Below are 23,385 nucleotides of genomic sequence, written 5' to 3' on the forward strand. Positions count from 1 at the left end.
TACCCCTTCTCACCTTCAATACATGGCATCCACTATTAGCCATTTCAACCCTGGGAAACAGATACTCTCTGTTCACTCTATCTATGCCTCTCATAATTTTGTAAACTTCTCTCAGATCTCCCCTCAGCCTCTGGTGCTCCAGAGAAAACAACCAAAGTTCATCCAGCCTCTCATGATAGCACCTGCCCTTTAAACCAGGCAGCATCCTGGTAAATCTCTTCTGCACCCTCTCCAAAGCCTAAAATCCTTCCTATAGTGGGGCGACCAGAACTGTATGCAATACTCCATATGTGGGCTAACCAGAGTGTTATAGAGTTGTAACATAACCTCCTGACTTTTGACTCAATGTCCTGACAAATAGGAGTAAGCGTTGCATAGGACTTCTTACCACCTTATCTACCTGTGTGGCCATTTTCAAGGAAATATGAACTTGGAACCCAAGATCTCTCTGTTCAGCAACACAGTTAAGGATCTTGTCCTTGTACTGTTTCCTTGCATTTGCTCTATCAAGGTGTAACACCTCACATTTATCTGGGCTGACCTCCATCTTCCCTTTCTCTGCCCATACCTGCAACTGATCTATATCCTGCTGTATTCTTTGCCAGTCTTCTACACCACCCACAACTCCACTAATCCTGGTATCATCCGTAAACTTGTTAACCCACCCATCTACATTTTCATCCAGGTCATTTAAATACAACACAAACAGCAGAGGTCCCAGCACAGATCCCTGCAGAACACCACTAAATACAGACCTCCAGCTCAATTAAGTCCCTTCAACCACTACCGTCTTCTCTGCACAAACCAGTTCTGAATCCAAACAGCCAATTCACCAGATCCCCTGCATCTTAATCTTCTGGACTGGCCTCCCATGAGGGACTTTGTTAAGCAGTTTAGTAAAATCCATGTAGACAATTTTGACTGAACTACCCTCATTAATCTCTCTCATCAGCTTGTTAAAAAACTCAATCAAGTTGGCAAAGTGCGATCTGCCACACACAATGCCCTGCTGGCTCTCCCTATTTAGGCCACGGGTTTCCAAAAGTTCATATATCCTGTTCGATATCACATTGTCCTTTATCTCCGTGCCCCACCATTCAATGTGCAAACCTACCTGGCTTGTCCTGCAAAGTTTGTAATATTTGGACAGATGACTTTACATGGGCCAATTCTAAAAACCAGTTGCCTCTGCTGATGACCCAAGATATGTTATACTCGTATGACAGGCCCTCCAATCACTCCGGTAATGATTGTTCCAAAAATTGAAGATACATATTTGATCCTTTATTAGCAATTTGTAAACATACAATCTTGGAACAATGAAACTTAAGTGTAACAAGCGTAAATTTGCATAAGTAAGCGGTCAGCAAAAGACATGGCATTGGTAGGTCCCCAGCTTCAAACTGCTCCAAAGAAAGCACAAATACACAATTTATTCCCTTCACTTTACCACTCCCACCCTGTGACTACCACAGCTCAGAATACAATGCGGGCAGAGAACAGACACGTGGATCCTACAATAGGTACATAGACATGTAAACCCACATCGTACGGGAGAATACACGGAGAAAATGGACAGAAGAAAAATCTCATTGTAGTTAAATGAGAAGGAGCGGCAAGACAAGAGGAGGATCTAAAAACAAAAATGAGAGTGTTTAAATCCTGCTTCATTAGGAATCAATGCAACCAACGTCTCAAATACGGGAGTTTCTGCAGATGCTGGAAATCCAGAGCAGCACACACACACACATAATGCTTCTCTGGAAATGAATAAACAGACGATGCTTCAGGCTGAGACTCTTCATCAGGACTGGAAGGGAAGGGGAAGGAACCAACATAAGAATGTGGGTGAGAGTGGGGAGGAGGACAAGCTGGAAACTGATAGATGAAGATAGGTGAGGGGAAGGTAGATGAGTGGAGGAGGGGTTATGAGGAAGAAACTAGAAGGTGATGGGTGAAAAAGGAGGAATCTGACAAGAGAGAACGGGGGGGGGGGGGGGGGTGGATTTCTTCTACTTCAGCCCCTTGAGTCACCTACTTCTATAGCCACCAGGTTACACACACAAAACTCAGGAACTCAGCTAGTCAGGCAACATCTATGGAGAAGAATAAAAAGTCAGCATTTCAGGCCAAGACCCTTCACTGTTTCCTCTCCATAGATGCCCCCTGACCTGCTGAGTTCCTCCAACATTTTGTGGATGCAAGTAAGACACTGGATAGCTGGAGAATATTGTGAGAGTAATTACACAGGTCCTCTAAGAGGACCACAACTTTTTTCCTGGTTTGGAGGCGTACGTGCCTTAAAGACCCGGAGAGCTATGCTGTCTGGAGTCAGGGCTTCATGCTTTGACTCTTGGTAGGGTCACCCATGCCAACTAGGTCAAAGGATAGAGGCCAGACTACAACTGGTCCACTGGTCCTCCAGGTTCGGGGCTAACAACCCTGAATGGTCAAACAAAATTGTTATAGAAACAGCAATGAAGAATCCTTCTACATCTGAGTGTGATGGTATTCCTGAGTCTCCACCTGGGACTTGCTTGATGACAGTAGTGAAAACCGAGAGGAAGCTACTGACACAATGAAGGAAGCCATGAATGCCACCAGAGATGGAGGACCTTCATTGCTGCCCTAAACACCAGTGATGTAACAGGAAAAAAGAAGAATCACACAGATTAAAATGAAGGAGGCAAGGTCAGAGTTCACGATATTTTCAATTACACAATTGGGTTATGTGGTAGGGTAATTTAGGTAGTTTCTAGTGTAGGTTACATGGTTGGCACAACATTGTGGGCCGAAGGGCCTGTAATGTGCTGTAGATTTCTATGTTTTATGTTCTAACTACAAGGATAAACAATGATCGCTCTGGAGTCAAACAGTAGATAACTGGAAGTCATCCAGTTCAGCTCCTGCCAGATATTTCAAATTCTACAACCCATATCATTGGCTCTCTGGCAACTGTCACAGTCTTGACTGAAATGGGACACAGCAATAGAGACACAAGAGAGGGCAGATGCTGGAATCTGGGCACTGAGTACAGGAGTTGGGATGTTATGCTGAAATTGTACTAGATGTTGGTGAGGCCAAATTTGGAGTATTGAGTGGAATCCTGATCACTTACCTTCAAGAAAGATGTCCATAAGCTTGAAAAAGTGCAGAGAAAATTTACAGGGATGTTGCTAGGACTTGGGTTCCTGAGTTTTAGGAGAAAGTATACAAAAAGTATAAGGAGGGGAGATATGGTGAGTGGGTGCCAGGGTGGAGATACGTCTTTACCAAAGGAGGTGCAAGTCCCTCCTTCCCTACACTAGCCTGCAGGTCACCTTTGGGGAAGGTGTAGCACCTGCCTAGTCCCTCAATCAGAGTCACGTGAATCCTTGGGAGTAGATGGTGCATATCACAAGTCCTGGTTATGCGACCACTGACACCAGGCAGACAATCTCTGAGGAGTATTGATAATGGCTGGGGTCACCCATCTTGTAAAGACACTGCCTAGAGGGAGGCAATGGCAAACCACTGCTGTAGAAATTTTGCCAAGGAAAGTCATGGTCTTGGAAAGACCATGACTGCCCACCCACGTCATGCGACACAGCTCATAAAGAATGAATGAAGGAGATGGGGTGAGTGCAAGCTGGCTTCTTCCCTTCATTTTGGGTGAGGCTAGGAGTCAGGGTGAAAGCTGAAATGTTTAATGGGAACCTCTTCACTCAGAAGTGATGCAAATGTGAAACAAGCTGCCAGCAGAAATAATGGATGTGGGTTCAATTCTAACATTTAAGAGAAGTTTTGATCAGAATCAGATTTATTATCACTCACATCTGTTGTGAAATTTGATAACTTTGTGATAGGTACACCAAAGGAAAGGGTTTGGAGGGTGCAAGTAGAATGGACTAGGCAGAAGACTAGGTCAACACAGACTAGATGGGCTGAAGGGACTTTTTCCATGCTGTAGTGCACAATGACTCTGTGAAGACTATAAGACAAAGGAGCAGAATTAGGCAGATGAATCTGTCCTCAGTCTCCTTCCTTTCAAAAGGCCACTCCAGTGCCTGCACGCTTCAAAACAACCGTCTAAGTGCAGCTCAGATTAAAGTCACCTAAGACCCAACACGAGGGAACAGTTCAACATTGACCCTTTTCCCCACATTCCCAAAGAGATACTGACCGTTTCATCTTCCAGTTTCAACTGAAGAACCTCATCACCATCTCTGTAGTCCTTGGTGATTTCCGCAGATTTCCAAACATCCTCGGGGTCAGGAATCCAAACCTTTGTATACTGCAAATCAAATTTCAACTTATTAGTGTCACAAAAGGCATCAGGTTACATTGAATACATCATCTTCACACCATAATGAACAGGATTAGACTCTGTTATATTGCATGTAAGAGGAAAGCAAGTTACAGCTAGAAGTGACCAATCCTCTGAGTACAACTACTGAAACTCTATCATCCATCAGCAAGGACCCCCACCACCCAGGTCATGCTCTCTTCTCACTACTGCCAACAGGAAGCTGGTACAGGAACCTCAGGACCCACATCACCAAGTTCAAGAACTGTTACTACCCCCCAACCTGAATAAAAGGGGATAACGACACTCACTTGCGCCATCATTGAGATGTCCCTACAGCCAATGATCTCATTATCTCATTGTGGTGAACTACATATACCTGTCTGGACTGCTCCTGTGGCTCCTCCCACAGACCCCTGTATAAAGGCGATTGAGGCCTGAGCCCGGCCTCATTCTCCAGGATGTAGTGTTGTTCATTCTTCCAGTCAATAAAAGCCGATATCTCGCTTCTTACGTCTCAGAGTGAGTTATTGATGGTGCATCACTCATGTTCCTGTTATTTATTGCTATTTATTTATATTTGCATTTGCACAGTTTTGCTGTCTTCTGCACTCTGGTTGATCTTTCATTGATCCTGTTATATTTACTCTTCTATAGATTTGCCAAGTACGGCCACAAGAAAATGAAACTTAGAGTTGTCTATGGTGACATATATGTACTTTGTGTCTGTGAACTCTGTGGAGATTTGCCCTGCTAATATGATGCACTGAATACTGAGGCTCTGGGCCTACTCCAGGGATCTGGATCCAGGGACTCGATTTGGTTCAGAATGCTGCTGCTGTTGTTCGCTTCTACTGTTTCTATGATTTGCTTTGGGGTTTTTTCCTCTTTCTCTGTGGGCACGCCACGGGGCTTATTTTTTTTTAAACTGGTTTCTTTTCAGGATTCTTGCTTTGCGACTGCCTGTAAACAAACAGATCTCAGAGCTGTATAATTTATACGTTCTTTGATAATAAACGCCCTTCAAATTTTTGATAATAAAATTTATTTTGTACTTTGAACTTCCAGTAAGTCATTACGCCTCAACCATCAGGCTCCTGAAGCAGACAGGATAACTTCACACAACTTCATGCACCCCATCACTAAACTGTTCCCACAACCAGTGGACTCATTTCAAGGACTCTTCATCTCATGTTTTCAATATTTATTTATTATTATTATTTTGCATTATTTTCCTTTTTTTTGGCACAGTTTACCATCTTTTGCACATTGGTTGTTGTCTGTCCTTCTGGGTACGGTCCTTCATTGATTCTATTGTTTATCTTGTATTTACTGTGAATGCCCACAAGAAAATTAATCTCGGGATTGTATATGGTGACACACATGTACTTTGAACTAATATTAACCTTGTAAGATTCACGTACCAAAAAATCTTGCTATACACTCAGTAGGTACTGTACCACCAGTACATCTGCCTATTAATGCAAATATCAAATCAATCTATCTTATGGTAACATCTCAATGCATTAAAGCATGCAGACATGGTCAAGAGGTTCAGTTGTTGTTCAGACCAAACAGCAGGATAGGGAAGAAATGTGATCTAAATGACTCTGACCATGGAATGATTGTTGGTGCCAGAAGGGGTGGTTTGAGTATCTCAGAAACTGCTGATCTCCTGGGATTTTCACACACAACAATCTCTGGAGTTTACAGAGAATGGTGTGAAAACTAAAATAAAACATTCAGCGAGCAAAAGTTCTCTGGACGTAAACACCTTGTTACTGAGAGAGCTCAGAGGAGAATGACCAGACTGGTTCAAGCTGACAGGAAGGCGACAGTAACTCAAATAACCACACGTTACAACAGTGGTGTGTGGAAGAGCATCTCTGAACCCACCACACATCGAACATTGAAGTGCCCTGTTGAGCTACAGAAGCAGAAGACCACTAACGTACACCCAGTGGCCACTTTATTAGGTACAGGAGGTACTGTGGCCACTAAGTGTATATTCCAAGTACACTATATTTTATTTCAGAAACTAAAGATAAGTTAACTCTTTCTGATGCAGGGTCTTGACCCAAAACATCAACTATTTATTCCTCTCCATAGGTGCTGCCTGACCAACATGTATATGTGTTTCATAAAGGGTGTGACTGCAGGAACAGAACAGAAGCCAGAATAAAGTGGGGGAGGGAAGGAGGACAAGCTAGGTGAAGGCATGAACACTGATTTTCACTGGAGGATTGAGGTGTATAAGATGATGAGAGGCATTGATCATGTGGATAGTCAGAGGCTTTTTCCCAGGGCTGAAACGGTTGCCACAAGAGGACACAGGTTTAAGGTGCTGGGGAGTAGGTACAGAGGAGATGTCAGGGGTAAGCTTTTTAGTCAGAGAGTGGTGAATGCATGGAATGGGCTGCTGGTAATCTGGCAACGGTGGTGGAGGTGGATACGATAGGGTCTTTCAAGAGACTTTTAGATAGGTACATGGAGCTTTAAAAAATAGAGGGCTATAGGTAAGCCTAGTAATTTCTAAGGTAAGGACATGTTCGGCACAGCTTTGTGGGCCGAAGGGCCTGTATTGTGCTGTAGGTTTTCGGTGTTTCTGTGTGATAGATGAAGTGGGGGAGAGGAGATGGGATGAGACAGTTGGAAGAGGTGAAGGGCTGAATAAAATGGGATCTGAGTAGATAGGAGAGTGAACTATGGGACAAAAGAAAGGAGGGGGCACCAGAGGGAGGTGCAGAGAAGACAAGCGGGAAAAGGGGAGCAAGAATAGGGAATGGAAAAGGAGAGAAGTGGGAGGGGGGGTGAAATTACCAGTTGTTGGAGAAAATCAATGCTCATGCCATCAGGTTGGAGGGAAGCCAGACGTAATGTGAGGTGTCAGTCCATGGTGTCCTCTACTGTCATAATGAGACCACTCTCAGTTTGGAAGACCAACACTGCAAATTCGTGCTCATCCCTTCCACCCACCTCCTTGCTCCAGCATCTTTCCATTTCCTTTCCAGTCCTGATGAAAGGTCTCAGCCCAAAATTTTGACTGTTTATTCACCTCCATAGATGCTGCCTGACCTGCTGAGTTCCTCCCACAGTTTGTGAGAGTGGGTCTGGATTTCCAGCATCTGCCAGAACTCTTGCATCTCTATTATACAGTTACAGACAACTTCCGAGCTCTACTGTCCAGTCAAACAGAACTGACCCACTTACATTTATTGGGGAAAAAATTAAACTAATTCTATCAATACTAGCTACAATAAGGTGGGTCTTGAAAGTAAACGAACAATTCTTTCTTTTGACTGAAGACCTTTGACGAGTGGTGTGCTGAGAGAAGCCAGTGAGTGGTAGTAGATGGTTGCCTCTCTGACTGGAGGCCTGTGACCACTGGTGTTACACAAGGATTGGTGCTGGGTCCTTTGAAGTTTGTCATCTGTATCAATGTTCTAGATGATAATGTGATACTTGGATCAGTGGATAACACCGAGACTGGGGATGTAGCGGACAGTGAGGAAGACTATCAGAGCTTGCAGCGAAATCTGGACCAGATGGAAAAGTGGGTTAAAAAAATGAAAGGTGGAATTTAAAGCAGACAAGTGTGAGATGTTACGCTTTGGGAGGTCCAACAAGGGCAGACCTTATACTAAAAATGGTAGGGCACTGAGGAATGTGGTAGAGCAGTGGGATTGAGGAATACAGGTCCATAATTCTTTGAAAGTGGTGTCGCAGGTAAACAGGGTAATAAAGAAAGCTTTTGGCACATTGGCCTTCATAAATCAATGTATTAAATACTGGAGTTGGGATATTATGTTGAAGTTGTATAAGACAGTGGTGAGGCCCAATTTGGGATATTTTGTGTAGTTCTAGCCACCTACCTACAGGATAGATATCAATAAGACTGAAAGGATACAGAGAAAATCTACAAGGATGTTGCTAGGAGTTCAGTTAAAGGAAAAGGATGAATAGTTAATTTCCTGAAGCATAGAGAATGACAGGAGATTTGACAGGCTGGTGAGAGTGTGGAACAAGCTGCCAGTGGAAGTGCTGGATGCAATTTCAACATTTAAGAGATGTGCGTGGATGGAAGTTATGTGCAGGGTGATGGGACTAGGCAGAATAATGGTTTGGTATGGACTAGATGGGCAGAAGGGCATGGTCCTATGCTGTGGTATTCTATGACCTAGAGAACTCGAAAGGAACTGTTGTACTAGTGTGAAAGACAATCTTTCCTCGCTACCTCAGCACATGAAAATACCAATACCACACGAAAAAGAGATGCTGGAGGAACTCAGCAGGTCAGTCAGCATCTGTAGAGGGAAGTGTATTGTTGATGTTTCAGACTCTCTTCATCTGAACTGACTGAAGTGATGAGCACGTGGGGAAGATAAACTAGGATTCGTATAGATAGGTGCCTGAGAGTGAGATGGTCGTAAAACCATGCTTCGTGTATCTATGGGATTTCTCCTGTCAGATTCCTTCTTCTTCAACCTATCCCCTCCCCCACCCATCCACCTTCCCCCTCACCTGGTCTCACCTATCACCTGTCAGCTTTTATTTCTTCTCCTCCTCCCCCCCACCAAACTTCTTATTCTGGCTTCCCCCCTTCCCCCCAGTCCTGACAAAAAGTCGTTGCCTTGCTAACTGTTTCTTCCCCTCTTTCAATGCTGCCAGATCTGCTGAGTTCCTCAGCACTTAGTGTGTGTTGTTCAAGATTTCCAGCATCTGCAGAATCTCTTTATGAACCTGTGCAAATCTGGTGTAGCTGTGATGAGCCAAACTATATTTATTTTTAATCTTATTTTTTATTTAGAAACACAGCACAATAACAGGCCCTTCCAGTCCAAGAAGCCTGTGCCTCACAATTACAACTATGTGACCAATTAGCCAACTAACCCGTACGTCCTTGGACTGTAGAAGGAAACTAGAGCACCCAGAGGAAGCCCGTGGTCACAGGGAGAACATGCAAACTCCTTACAGACATCGGCAGGAATCAAACCCGGGTCACAGGCACTGTAACAGCGTTGTCCTAACAGCTGTGCTCCTGCACAATTTTAAATGGGCTCAGACACAAGCAACAATCACCTTGAGAGAGTGAAGTTTTTATCCAGTAATTCATTTTTGCCCTAAATGCTTAAAGCTCCAAAATTAAAAGAAAGAAAAACATTTGACAACCAAGTCCTCCTAGCCAACAGAAACTATGAAATTAAGTCCCATTGTGGACACCGCAAGTACATTTAATTTCATCAGCAGATATCAGACATATAGCAAGTTAGTGATGTAGGAGTGGAAACAAAAATCTGTGATGTTTAGGTTATCTCTGCTGCTAAATTGGAGCTCAATTTTCATGAACAGCTCCCAGAAGCTTGACTCAGAGATCCAGTGTGTGAAGTACATATTTGCCTGATAATTATTGACAGAGGATATTACTTTTGCACAATTTAAACCATAATGTCATCAACTAATTTTCCCCTCAGGGACTGCAAAAGGCATAATTGGGCTGTTGTGTTGGAGTTGATATTGATTACTAATTTAATTGGTTCAGTACAACACTGTGGGCTGAAGGGCCTGTTCCTGTGCTGTACTGTTCTATGTTCTAACCCAAATTAGGTGTCAGAGCACTTCACATCCTGCATAAAGCCGCAAACTCATACGTCAATGGGTTTCGGCTCGAATCATCGACTGTTCACTCTTTTCCATAGATGCTGCCTGACCTGTCGAGTTCCTCCAGCATTTTGTGTGTGTTAAATGTCAGTGCTTGCTGGCAAGTTGCTGAATCTATGTTCTCGCCATTGCTTGGTTCAATACAATCAAAAGAGGCTGCAGAGGGTTTCAGAAGGTCCAGAAGACCTCTGCTGGACCCAGTGACCTCTGATCTCTGTTTTGGAGACCGGTATTAGGCTGTCTTTAAAGAGAGTGAACCCTCACAAGGCGGGAGGCCCTGGTGGAGTACCTGGTAAGGCTCTGAAAACCTGTGCCAACCAACTGGCAGGAGTATTCAGGGACATTTTCACTGCTATGGGCAGAAGTTCCCACTTGCTTCATAAAGGAAACAATTATACCAGCGCCTAAGAGTAGTGTGAACTGCCTTAATGACTATCGCCCAGTAGCACTCACATGATGAAATGCTTTGAGAGGTTGGTCATGACTAGACTGAACTCTTGCCTCAGCAAAGATCTGGACCCATTGCAATTTGCCTATTGCCACAATAGGTCAACAGCAGACACAATCTCAATGGCTCTCCACACGACTTTAGACCACCCGGACAACACAAACACCTACGACAGGATGCTGTTCATCGACTATAGCTTGGCATTTAATACCATCATTCCCACGATCCTGATTGAGAAGTTGCAGAACCTGGGCCTCTGTACCTCCCTCTGCAATTGGATCCTCGACTTCCTAACCGGAAGACCACAGTCTGTGCGGATTGGTGATAACATCTCCTCCTCGCTGACGATCAACACTGGCGCACCTCAGGGGTGTGTGCTTAGCCCACTACTCTACCCTGCCTATACCCGTAACTGTGTGGCTAGGCATAGCTCAAATACCATCTATTAATTTGCTGATACAACCATTGTTGGTAGAATCTCAGATGGAGACGAGAGGGTGTACAGGAGTGAGATATGCCAACTAGTGGAATGGTGCCACAGCAACAACCTGGCACTCAACATCAGTAAGACGAAAGAGCTGATTGTGGACTTCAGGAAGGGTAAGATGAAGGAACACATACCAATCCTCGTAGAGGGATCAGAAGTGGAGAGAGTGAGCAGTTTCAAGTTCCTGGGTGTCAAGATCTTTGAGGAGTTTGAAGAGATTTGGTGTGTCAACAAATACACTCAAAAACTTCTATAGTTGTACCGAGGAGAGCATTCTGACAGGCTGCGTCACTGTCTGGTATGGAGGGGCTACTGCACAGGACCAAAAGAAGCTGCAGAGGGTTGTAAATCTAGTCAGTTCCATCTTGGGCACTGGCCTACAAAATACCCAGGACATCTTCAGGGAGCGGTGTCTCAGAAAAGCAGCGTCCATTATTAAAGATGTCCAGCACCCAGGACATGCCCTTTTCTCACTGTTACAATCAGGTAGGAGGTACAGAAGCCTGAAGGCACACACTCAGTGATTCAGGAACAGCTTCTTCCCCCTCTGCCATCTGATTCCTAAATGGACTTTGAACCTGTGAACACTACCTCACTTTTTTAAGATATATATTATTTCTGCTTTTGTATGATTTTTGATCAATATTGATTTCCTTAATTATTTATTATTATTGTTTTTCTTCTATATTATGTATTGCATTGAACTGCTGCTACTAAGTTAACAAATTTCATGACACATGTCGGTGAGAATAAACCTGATTCTGATTATGAATTCTGAAATTCCTTGCCATTGAGGACATCATCAAAAGGCAGTGTCTCAACAAGACCGCATCCATTGATAACAGGGGTTCCCTACTTTTTTATGCCATGGACCCCTGCCATTAACTGAGGAGTCTGTGGAACCCACGTTGGGAACTGCTAATTTACAAGGACCCTCATCATCTGTGACTTGCCCTCTTCTCTTCACCTCCATCAGAGAGAAGGTACAGGAGCCCGAAGACCCACACTCCATGATTCATGAACAGCTTCTTCTCTACCACCATCAGATTCTGAATGGTCTGTGAACTCTAGCTCACCATTCCTCTTTCCCACTAATTATTTTTTGATTGTAACTTATTATAATATTTACATATTGCACAGTACTGCTGCTGCAAAACAACAGATCACATGACACATTCTACCTCTGTGCTTCCAGAAGAAGCTCCCTGCATTCGAATGGTCCCTCTTTCTCACTTGCTGCTGGGTCTTGGGCAAGGTCAAATTGACGCGGTTTGTAGTTCATGTTATCATGCGTATCCAGTCACTCCATTAATATTGCTATTTTCTGCGATTTTGAATGGGGTGGACAGGCTCTGCGGCCTGAAGTTAAAGAATGTCCCAGAGCTAGATTTTACCACAGCGTTAGAGAGGGATGGGAACAGACAAGTTAGGAAAGCGTTTAATTGGAGTGAAGGGAAATATGAGGCTATCAGGCAGGAACTTGGAAGCATAAATTGGGCACACATATTCTCAGGGAAATGTACGGAAAAAATGCGGCAAAAGAGCAGGGGATATTTGCGTGGTGTTCTGCATAGGTACGTTCCAATGAGACAAGGAAAGGATGGTGGTTACAGGAACCGTGGTGTACAAAGGTTGTTGAAAATCTAGTCAAGAAGAAAAGAAGAGCCTACAAAAGGTGCAAAAAACTAGGTAATGATAGAGATCTATAAGAATGTAAGGCTAGCAGGAAGGAGCTTAAGAATGAAATTAGGAGAGTCAGAAGGGGCCATGAGAAGGCCTTGGCAAGCAGGATTAAGGAAAACCCCAAGATGTTCTACAAGTATATGAAGAGCAGGAAGATAAGACGTGAGAGAATAAAACCAATCAAGTCTGGTGACGGTGGAAAAGTGTGTATGGAACTGGAGGAGATAGCAGAGGTACTTAATGAATACTTTGCTTCAGTATTCACTACGGAAAAGGATTTTGGCGATTGTAGGGATGACTTACAGCGCACTGAAAAGCTTGAGCATGTAGACATTAAGAAAGAGGATGTACTAGAGCTTTTGGAAAGCAACAAGTTGGATAAGTCACTGGAACCAGACGAGATGTACCCCAGGCTACTGTGGAAGGCGAGGGAGGAGATTGCTGAACCTCTGGCGATGATCGTTGCATCATCAATGGGGACGGGAGAGGTTCGGAAGGATTGGAGGGTTGTGGATGTTGTTCCCTTATTCGAGAAAGGGAGTAGAGATAGCCCAGGAAATTATAGACCAGCGAGTCTTACTTAAGTGGTTGGTAAGTTGTTGGAGAAGATCCTGAGAGGCAGGATTTATGAACATTTGCAGAGGTATAATATGATTAGGAATAGTCAGCATGGCTTTGTCAAGGGCAGGTCGTGTCTTACAAGCCTGATTGATTTTTTTGAGGATGTGACTGAACACATTGATGAAGGTAGAGCAGTAGATGTAGTGTATATGGATTTCAGCAAGGCATTTGACAAGGTACCCCATGCAAGGCTTATTGAGAAAGTAAGGAGGCAGAGGATCCAAGGAACATTGCTTTGTGGATCCAAAAATGGCTTGCCCATGGAAGGCAGAGAGTGGTTGTAGATGGGTTATATCCTGCATGGAGGTCAGCGACCAGTGGTGTGCCTCAGGGATCTGTTCTGGGACCCTTTTCTTCATGATTTTTATAAGTGACCTGGATGAGAAAGTGGAGGGATGGGTTAGTAAATATGCTAATGACACGAAAGTTAGGGGTGTTGTGGTTAATGTGGAGGGCTGTCAGAGGTTACAGCAGGACATTGATAAGATGCAAAACTGGGCTGAGAAATGACAGATAAGTTTGAGGTGTTCATTTTGGTAGGTCAAATATGATGGCAGAATATAGTATTAATGGCAAGACTCTTGACAGTGTGGAGGATCAGAGGGATCTTTGTGTCCAAGTCCATAGGACACTCAAAGCAGCTGTACAGGTCGACTGTGTGGTTAAGAAGGCGTACAGTGCATTGGCCTTAATCAATCATGGGATTGAGTTTAGGAGCTGAGAGGTAATGTTGCAGCTATATAGGACCCTGGTCAGACCCCACTTGGAGTACTGTGCTCATTTCTGGTCGCCTCACTACAGGAAGGATTTGGAAACTATAGAAAGGCTGCAGAGGAGATTTACAAGGATGTTGCCTGGATTGGGGAGCATGCCTTATGAGCTTAGGTTGAGTGAACTTGGCCTTTTTTCCTTGGAGCGACAGAGGGTGAGAGGTGACCCGATAGTGGTGTACAAGATGATGAGAGGCATTGATCGTGTGGATAGTCAAAGGCTTTTTCCAAGGGCTGAAATGGCTAACATGAGAGGGCATAGTTTTAAAGTGCTTGGAAGTAGGTAGAGAGGAGATATCAGAGGTAAGTTTTTTATGTAGAAAGTGGTGAGTGCATGGAATGGGCTGCCGGCGATGGTGGTGGCGGATATGATAGGGTCTTTTCAGAGAGTCCTGGATAGGTACATGGAGCTCAGAAAAATAGAGGGCTATGGGTAACCCTAGGTAATTTCTAAGGTAAGGACATGTTCGGCACAGCCTTGTGGGCCGAAGGGACTTGTATAGTGGTTTTTTTATGTTTCTGTTTCTAGTTTAAACTGATTGGAATTTGCCTGGACTGGTTCAATGATTTGTGGTTTAGGGTTTTAATTTCTGTGTTTTTTTTGGGGGAGTTTATTTTTCCGTTTCTGCAATTTGTTTTATTTGCATGTTGGGCGTATGATGATTTTCTTTGAACTGGTTCCATACTTTTCTTTGTTTCGTAGCTGTCTGTGGGAGGATGAGTCTCGGAGGTGTGTACTGCATGATAATAAATGTACTTTGTCAATGATAATGAACCTGATACTGAATCTGTGCTGTTAGTGCCAGGATTTCTGCTGAATTTTAAATTCACCTGCTTGGTTTATTTCTTTATTTTCCTGTGAATACCCACAAGACAAGTCTCAGCGTTGTATGTGGTGATATTTACTTGCTTTGGTAATACATTTACTTTGAACTTTGCATCTCTGTCCTAAAGGAACCTGTGAAACAGTGTCCCTTGGAGTTGGAGCTTTCAAATGCAGGAACACCTTCAAACTTACAGTTAATGAGTAACTTCATTGTCAGGGTCATTCTCATGAATCCAGACAAAGTCCCTTCACGTGTGTTGATTCTGGCAGTTCATGAGCTGTGGACAGTGAGCTCTAGGCTGGGAGATGACAGGTTGTTGGTAAGGGACTAGCTGAGGACTGACAACTTGCAAATTTCAAAGTAAATGTATTATCCAGGACCTCTATGGCACCAAATATTCCCCTGAGATTCATTTTCTTGCAGGCGTTCACAGTGGAACAGAAAAATACAATGGAATCAGTGAAAAACTACACACAAAGACTGTCAAACAACCAGTTTGCAAAAAGACAAACTGTGCAAATGAACTGCCAGGTGGGTGGAGGTTCACTTTAACAGTTAAGAGAAATTTGGATGGGTTCGTGGATGGAGGGCTAAGTTCCAGGTGCAGGTTGATGAGATGAGGAAGCATAATAATTCGGCATGAATTAGATGGGCAGAAGAACTTGTTTCGGTGTTGAAGTGCTTTATGATTCTATGAAGACCATTAGATATAGGAACTCAAATGGGTCATTTGGCCCATCAAATCTCCCAATATTTACATACATAGATAAATAAACAGATAGAGAAATAAACAAATACACAAATAGTAAATACATACATAAGTACATAAATCAATAGGAAAAACAAAGAATACTGAGAACATGAGTTGTAGAGTCTTGAAAATGAGTCTCTAGGTTGTGGAATCAGTTCAGTGTTGAAATGATTAAAGCTACTCCAGCTGGTTCAGGAGCCTGATGGATAATAACTGTTCCTGATCCCACCCTTGTGGTATGTAAACCTCCTGTACCTCCTTCCCAATGACAGCAGTGAGAAGACTCTAATGGTGTGCTTGGGAGCTTCAGCATTGACCTTCTTGCGGCAATGCTTATGTTGACACCGGTGTTATGGAATATCAACCAAGGAACTGGTTGTGGACTTCAGGAAGGGGAAGTCGAGGAACGCACACCAATCCTTCAAGGAATCAGCAGGGGAAAGAATGAGCAGTTTCAAGTTCCTGGGTGTCAACAGCTCTGAAGATCTATCCTGGTCCCAACCTATTGATGTAATTACAAAGACGGCACATGAATAGCTATATTTCATTAGGAGTTTGAGGAGATTTGGTATGTCACTGAAGACTCCAAGACTCGGAGCCTGAAGAAACACACAATGTTTTAGGAAGAGCTTGTACCCCTCCAGATTTCTGAATGGACAACAAACCCATTTACATTACCTCACTATGCTTTTCTTTTTTATTGCTCTCTTTTTGACTACTTATTTAATTTACTTTTATACATATTTTCTTATTGTAACTTGCAGCTTTTCTATTATTATGGATGGCAGTGCATTGCTGCCTCAAAACAAATCTCATGATATATGCCAGTGAATTAAACATGATTCCGATTCTCTTCACAATGAGGCAAGTTCTTTTCTCTTCTGCCCCACCCTAGTGATGAATACTCACAATTACTCTAAGGCAGGTCGAGCCTGTCCTGTTGTTCATTTGGATCAAGGTACATTTATTCAGTCACAGGTGTCACGTGGTATATTTAGCCTATCGATGCCAAGATTATGAGAAATCAGTGCGCTCTTATGTAATTTAAAAATCCAAGAGCATCCCGAACCCATGCGTGATTTGTCTACTTCAAATTTCAAAGTATATATATGTCTTATACCCTGAGGTTCATTTTGCTTGTGAGTATTCACAGCACAACAAAGGAATACAACATACTTAGTGAAAAACCACACACGACAAGATGCACAAAGACCCCTTGTTCAATAGACAACAAACTCTGCGAATTAAAAACTAAGTAAATAAATAATATTGAGAACATGAGTTGTAGAGCCCTTGAAAGTGAGTGGTAACACAAAGACGAGAAAATCTGCAGATGCTGGAAATCCAGAACAACACACACAAAATGCTGGAGGAACTCAGCGGGTCAGGCAACATCTACGGAGAAAAAAAAAAGTACAGTTGACGTTTCAGGAGGAGACCCTTCATCAGGTCCCATAGTTTGTGGAACACACACAAAATGCTGGTGGAATGTAGCAGGCCAGGCAGCATCTATAGGAGAAGCACAGTCGATGTTTCGGGCTGAGACTCTTCGTCAGGACTCACCCTTCCTGACGAAGGGTCTTGGCCCGAAACGTCAACAGTGCTTCTCCTTATAGATGCTGCCTGGCCTGCTGTGTTCCACCAGCATTTTGTGTGTGTTGCTTGAATTTCCAGCATCTGCAGATTTCCTCGTGTTTGCCGCAGTTTGTGGAATCAGTTCAGTGTTGGGGAGAGTGAAGTTATTAATGCTGGTTCAGGAGGCTGATGGTTGTAGGGTAATAACTGTTCCTGAACCCAGTGATATGGGACGCAAGGCTCCTGTATCTCCTTCTTGATGGTAGTGACAAGAAGAGAACATGTTCCGGATGAAGGGTCTCTTCCCAAAACGTCGGCTCTTTATTCCTTTCCATAGACTCTGCCTGAGTTCCTCCAGCGTTCCGTAAGTGTCACTCTGGGTGGTGGGGGTCATCGATGATGGATGCTGCTTTCTTGTGGCCGTGCTCCACTCAGGCGTCCATTTGGTCACATTTGAGCTTTAAAGTGTTAAAACTCTGTAGCTACGCATAGAGTTGATACACTGGTTATTACACTGCGGGGTGTCCAGGAAGGGGTAGCATCTCTGGTGGAGGGGTTTGTCGAGTCCATTCTGGGGAAGCTTACTCACCTCCGGTCCCCACCGGACACTCAGCTCTCACCTGTGGCTCCTATTAGGTGTCTGCTTGCGACAGTGGCCACAACTGAGGACTAAGCCAGCTGACGTGCCTCGGGACACGTTTTCCTAGCATGCAAAGTCAGCTCCAGCAGACTGGGTGGGTGAGATCTACAGAGAGCTCCAATGGCCAGGAAGACTGTTCACAGCGCTCCATGGAGAGCAAAGGACATGATAAGGCATGGCAGAAGTCACAGTCATGCACTGCAACCAAGGAGGACCTGGACCTCTGACATTGAGAGAGTGGAACTACAAAGGCTTTACCACTTTAAAAACTCTCCCACATGGGTTTCCTGTCAACAGACAGCAAACTGATTACACACCAATTACATTTTTTCCATTTTTATTGTTGCCCTTTCACACAATCATCTCATGTCCCCTTTTGAGTTGCTGATGTCAAGAATGTGCCTATTCACAGATCTCCATACCTGACCAATTCTAGAGGAAGTTTTATGGAACGTTTATAATATTGTGAGGCTTTTGTTAATCAGCCAGGGGCACGCAATGACAAACCCCTGAAGGTGATCAGAAATTAGAGTACAGAAATCAGACCTTAAGATTTGCTGCTCCACTGTGAAGTCTCTTCAAATGATGCTACCCCGAAGAAGTTTAATTCTTCTCTTCGACCAGAGTTCAATGAGATCCTCTCTCACTGCTCCTTCTTAGTGATCTCTGCTGCCCTCTGACTCTTCAACCATGTACACACCTAAACTCACTACCTTAGCCACATATCCTTGCTAGGAATTTGAATGATGCCACTTTCTTCCTTTTCCATCTATTACCTCTCTGCTTCTTACTTCATCTGCCCCCTTCCTCCCCTATCCATCTTCCTTCCCATCCCCTCACCTTTTTATTCTGGCAACCTCCCCCCACCCAACCTTTCTCAGTCCTGATGAAGGGTCTCAGCCCAAACGCTTGAATGTTTATCTATTTCTATAGATGCTGCCTGACCTGCTGAATTCCTCCAATATTTTGTGTGTGTTATTCTGGATTTCCAGCATCTGTAGAATCTTTTGGGCTCATGAGTGCCAACCTCTCTGAAGATCTATCCTGGGTCCAACATCTTGAAGCAATTACAAAGGCGGCACAAGAACAGCTATATTTCATTACGAGTTTGAGGAGAATTGATATGTTACCCAAAGACACTCGCAAATTTCTACAGGTGTGTGGATCAGAAAAAGCTGCAGAAAGTTGTAAACTCAGCCAGCTCCATTATACACACAAGCCCCTCTAGCTTCTAGGATGCCATCAAAAGGTGATGCCTCAAAAATGCAGCATCCATCATTAACACCTAGGACAGGCCCATCTTCTCATTTGACATGGGAGCAGAATTAAGCCATTCAGCCCATCAAGTCTGCTCCACCATTCCATCATGACTGATTTATTATCCCTCTCACCTCATTCTCCTGCCTTCCCCCCATAACCTTTGACACCCTGACTAATCAAGAACCTATCAACCTCCACTTTACATATACTTAATAGTATTCTCATTGTTATCATCAGGGAGGAGGTACAGGAGCCTGAAGACACACACTCAACGTTTCAGGAACAGCTTCTTCCCCTCCACCCATTCTTCTACCTCACCATTTTTCCCTCTCTTTTGGCACTGCTTACATAATATAACATGTATTTCCCCCCCCCCCCCCATTAGAAGTTTTCATGTTTTATTGTTTTTCAACATTGAATCGCAATGGTAGGGACAGTGTGTTTTTGATGATGTACAGTGTGTTTTTGATGATGTACAGTGTGTTTTTGATGATGTGCAGTGGTTTGGCTTATACCAAACAAAGCGTTTAGTCTGATGGCCAAAAAGCTCAATTTTAGTTTCATCAGACCATAGAACCTTCTTCCAGCTGACTTTAGAGTCTCCCACATGCCTTCTGGCAAACTCTAGCTGTGATTTCATGTGATTTTTTTTCCCCCAACAGTGGCTTTCTCTTTGCCACTCTCCTAGAGCTGTGACTGGTGACAGTCTCTCCCATCTCAGCTACTGAAGCTTGTAACTCCTCCAGGGTTGTCACAGGTCTCTCGGTGGCCTCCCTCACTAGTCCCCTTTTTGCACAGTCGCTCAGTTTTTGAGGATGGGCTGCTCTAGGCAGATTTACAGCTGTGTCGTACTCCTTCCCTTTCTTAATGATTGACTTAACTGTATGCCAAGGGATATTCAGTGACTTGGAAATTTTCTTGTATCCATCTCCTGACTTGTGCTTTTCGATAACCTTTTCACAGAGTTGCTTGGAGTGTTCTTTTGTCTTCATGGTGTAGTTTTTGCCAGGATACTGACTCACTAGCAGTTGGACCTTCCAGATATAGGTGTATTTTTACTACAGTCAACTGACTGCTCACAGGTCTCCAAAAACAGAACTCCAATTAACTAATTATGTGACTTCTAAAACCAATTGGCTGTACCAGTGATGATTTGGTGTGTCTTATTAAAGGGGGTGCATTATTATGCAATCATTTTATGTTTTATATTTGGTATTAATTTAGTTCACTTTGTAGAGATCGGTTTTCACTTTGACATGATAGAGTCTTTTTCTGTTGATCAGTGTCAAAAAAAAAGCCATATTAAATTCACTGTGATTCAATGTTGTAAAATAATAAAACATGAAAACTTCCAAGGGGGGGTTGATGTGTGTGTGTGTGTGTGTGTGTGTGTGTGTGTGTGTGTGTGTGTGTGTGTGTGTGTGTGTGTGTGTGTGTGTGTGTGTGTGTGTGTGTGTGTGTGTGTGTGTGTGTGTGTGTGTGTGTGTGTGTGTGTGTGTGTGTGTAATTTATAATTTTTATTATGTATTGCAATGTACAGTACTATGCAATGAACAAATTTCATGACATATGCCACTGATATTAAATCTGATTTGGATTTGGATTCTCGTCTTTTCAAAAACATGTTCTCGCTCTCTCTCTCTGACCCTGGTTGCCTGAGAAAACGCAAATTGAACTGAGCTAGGTGGCCTTGAATGGTTTATTGAACAACACAAATTGTGCTTCTGTACAGATCATTGCTGCCTTGGGGAATGACTTCCCCAATTTAAATATCCTCAGAGAGTTATTTCAAACCAAATCTCATTAGATGTCACCAAGAAAGTCTCACATTACTCAGTATAATTTCCCATATGAACTAATGCAGGAAGCAAAAGTCCTATATTTGGTAAGTGAGGGTGTGTCCCATGTACGAGTAATCTGAAGCAACCTTTTTTGGCTTGTTGTCTCCTACGTGAAGTGAATGAGTCCTGATGAAGGGTCTCAGCCCAAAATGTCGCCTGTATTTATCCCTCTCCATAGATGCTGCCTGACCTGCTGAGTTACTCCAGCATTTTGTGCATGTGTTACTCTGGATTTCCAGAATCTGCAGAGTCTCTTGTGCTTATGAAAAGGATAAACTTTTTGCAGTGCCCAGCTCATGACATCATTAAACCCCAGGGGCAACTCCCATCACCTGACCTGACAGCTGCGTCATTTCAATCATGAGCTTGCATTTTCCAAACAGCGCCAGTTCCCATCTTTGTTTCAAAATATGGGGTCAGAGGTTAAGCTACCAACGCCTCAGTCTACCTGCATCATCCCCAGCTACAGTGAGTGCTTGACATACCTGCATTTTGCTTGGCTGGAAATAATCCTGTAATCTCCTTGTTTAAACCTTAGCTGAGGTGGAATTTATGAAAATCAGTCACAATACCCTACAATTGAAGGGTGTAGCAAAGTACAGGCCCTTCAGCCTACAGTGATATGCTGACCTTTAACCTACTCTAAAATCAATCTAATAATTCCCTCACTCATAGCCCTTCTTTTTTCTATCATCCATGTGCCAAAGACATACAAATCTCCTTTTTTGCTTCCCATAGAAAACTAGGATATATCCCATCCATCCCCAGGGACTTATCCATAAGACATAGGAGCAGAATTAGGCCATTCAGCCCCTCAATTCTCTGCACATTATCTAGCCTCATATATCTGCCACTACCACCACGCCTGGCTGGATGTTCCACACACCCCCGCTCTCTGTGTAAAATTACCTCTAATATTCCTCCATACTTTCCTCTAATCACCTTCAAAGTATGCCTCCTCATATTAGCCATTTCCATTCTGGGGAAAAGTCTGAAGATATAATAAAAAACTATAATATCAATAATAATCGAACACAGAACAGAACAACAGAGGCCCTTCAGCCCACGATGCTGTGCTGACCCACTGACCTACTCCAAGATCAATCTAACTATTCCCTCCCATTTAGCTCTCCATTTTGTTTTTTTATAACCCTTCATTATAACTTGAAATGGGGTGTCCAGGAGGGGGTAGCACCTCTGGTGAAGGGACTTGTTGTGTCCAACCTGGGGAAACCCCCTCACCTTTGGTCCCCACCAGACACCCAGCTCTCACCTGCGGCTCCAAGTAGCTTAAAGTTCAAAGTAACTGAAGGCACACACACTCAGTTTTTCAGGAACAGCTTCTTCCCCTCCACCATCAGATTTTTCAATAGTGCATGATTATCTCCTCACTAATTATCTTTTGCACTAGTTATTTAATTTTTATACATCCTTATTATCGTTTATACTATCTTTTTCCTCTGTCCTCAGTCTTGTGAACGGCCCAGAAATACAACATTGTTCTTCCTTTCTTTCACTATTTTGTTTCAGGTTTATAATAATTTTGTCCTGCACTGCAAAGCAACAAATGTCACAACACAGGAGATTCTGCAGATGCTGGAAATCCAAAACAACAACCACAAATGCTGGAAGAACTCAGCAGGTCAGGCAGCATTGATGGAAAAGAATAAACAGTCGACGTTTCGGGCCAAACCCCTTCTTCAGGACTGCAAAAGAAGAGAACAGAAGCCAGAGCAAAAAGGTTGGGGGGGGGCAGAAGGAGGACAAATGGCAGGTGATAGGTGAGACCAGGTGAGGGGAAAGGTGGGTGGGTGTGGTAAGGTTGTTGAGGTATGAAGCTGGGAGGAAGTGATAGGTGGAAAAGATAAAGTACTGAAGGCCCAATTCATGACATATTTTACAATGTATGTCAGTGATAACAAAACTGATCCTCACATTCCTGAGGTGGCCCAACCAGTTTTATAAAGCTGCAAAGTAACTTCCTGACTCTTGAACTTAATGCCTCAAATAATAAAGGCGGGCATGTCAACTTGTATGGCCACTCTCAGAGAAATCTGAAATAAAATGGACAATAGTAGAGTACAGAGTCTGTGAACAGGAAAAGTTGGTAGAGACAGATACATTAGGGAGTTTTAAAAGAAATTTAGATAGGTACATGAATGTGAGGAAAATGGAGGGATATGGAAAGATTAGTTTAGTTAGTCAAGTCTATTGGGACATCAATAGGATGCAAAACTGAGCTGAGAAGTGGCAGATGGAGTTGAACCCAGATATTGCTTTTGCTCCTGAGTATTTTCAGAATATTTTGTTTAATCCCTAGTACTTCACTAGTTTGGAAATTGCACCATCTCAGATCGTAAGGCCCTGCAGTGGATAGTGAGGTCAGCTGAGAAGATCATTGGGGTCTCTCTTCCCGCCATTACAGACATTTACACTACATGCTGCATCCGCAAAGCAAACAGCATTATGAAGGATCTCACGCACCCCTCATACAAACTCTTCTCCCTCCTGCCTCTGGAAAAGGCATCGAAGCATTCGG

The 23,385-nt window shown here is 43.4% G+C and overlaps 1 protein-coding gene across 1 annotated transcript in view; it reads right to left on the reverse strand.

Moving 5' to 3' along the window:
* Window positions 1–23,385, reverse strand: part of myo5b (myosin VB) — a 288,715-nt gene that overhangs the window by 210,766 nt on the left and 54,564 nt on the right. The window contains exon 2 of the mRNA XM_073064077.1: window positions 4,163–4,273. Within this exon, the coding sequence (XP_072920178.1) occupies window positions 4,163–4,273 (111 nt within the window). The remainder of the gene's footprint in view (window positions 1–4,162; window positions 4,274–23,385) is intronic.

The sequence above is a fragment of the Hemitrygon akajei genome, chromosome 13 (genome assembly GCF_048418815.1).
Source record: "Hemitrygon akajei chromosome 13, sHemAka1.3, whole genome shotgun sequence".
In the NCBI taxonomy this organism is placed as follows: Eukaryota; Metazoa; Chordata; class Chondrichthyes; order Myliobatiformes; family Dasyatidae; genus Hemitrygon; species Hemitrygon akajei.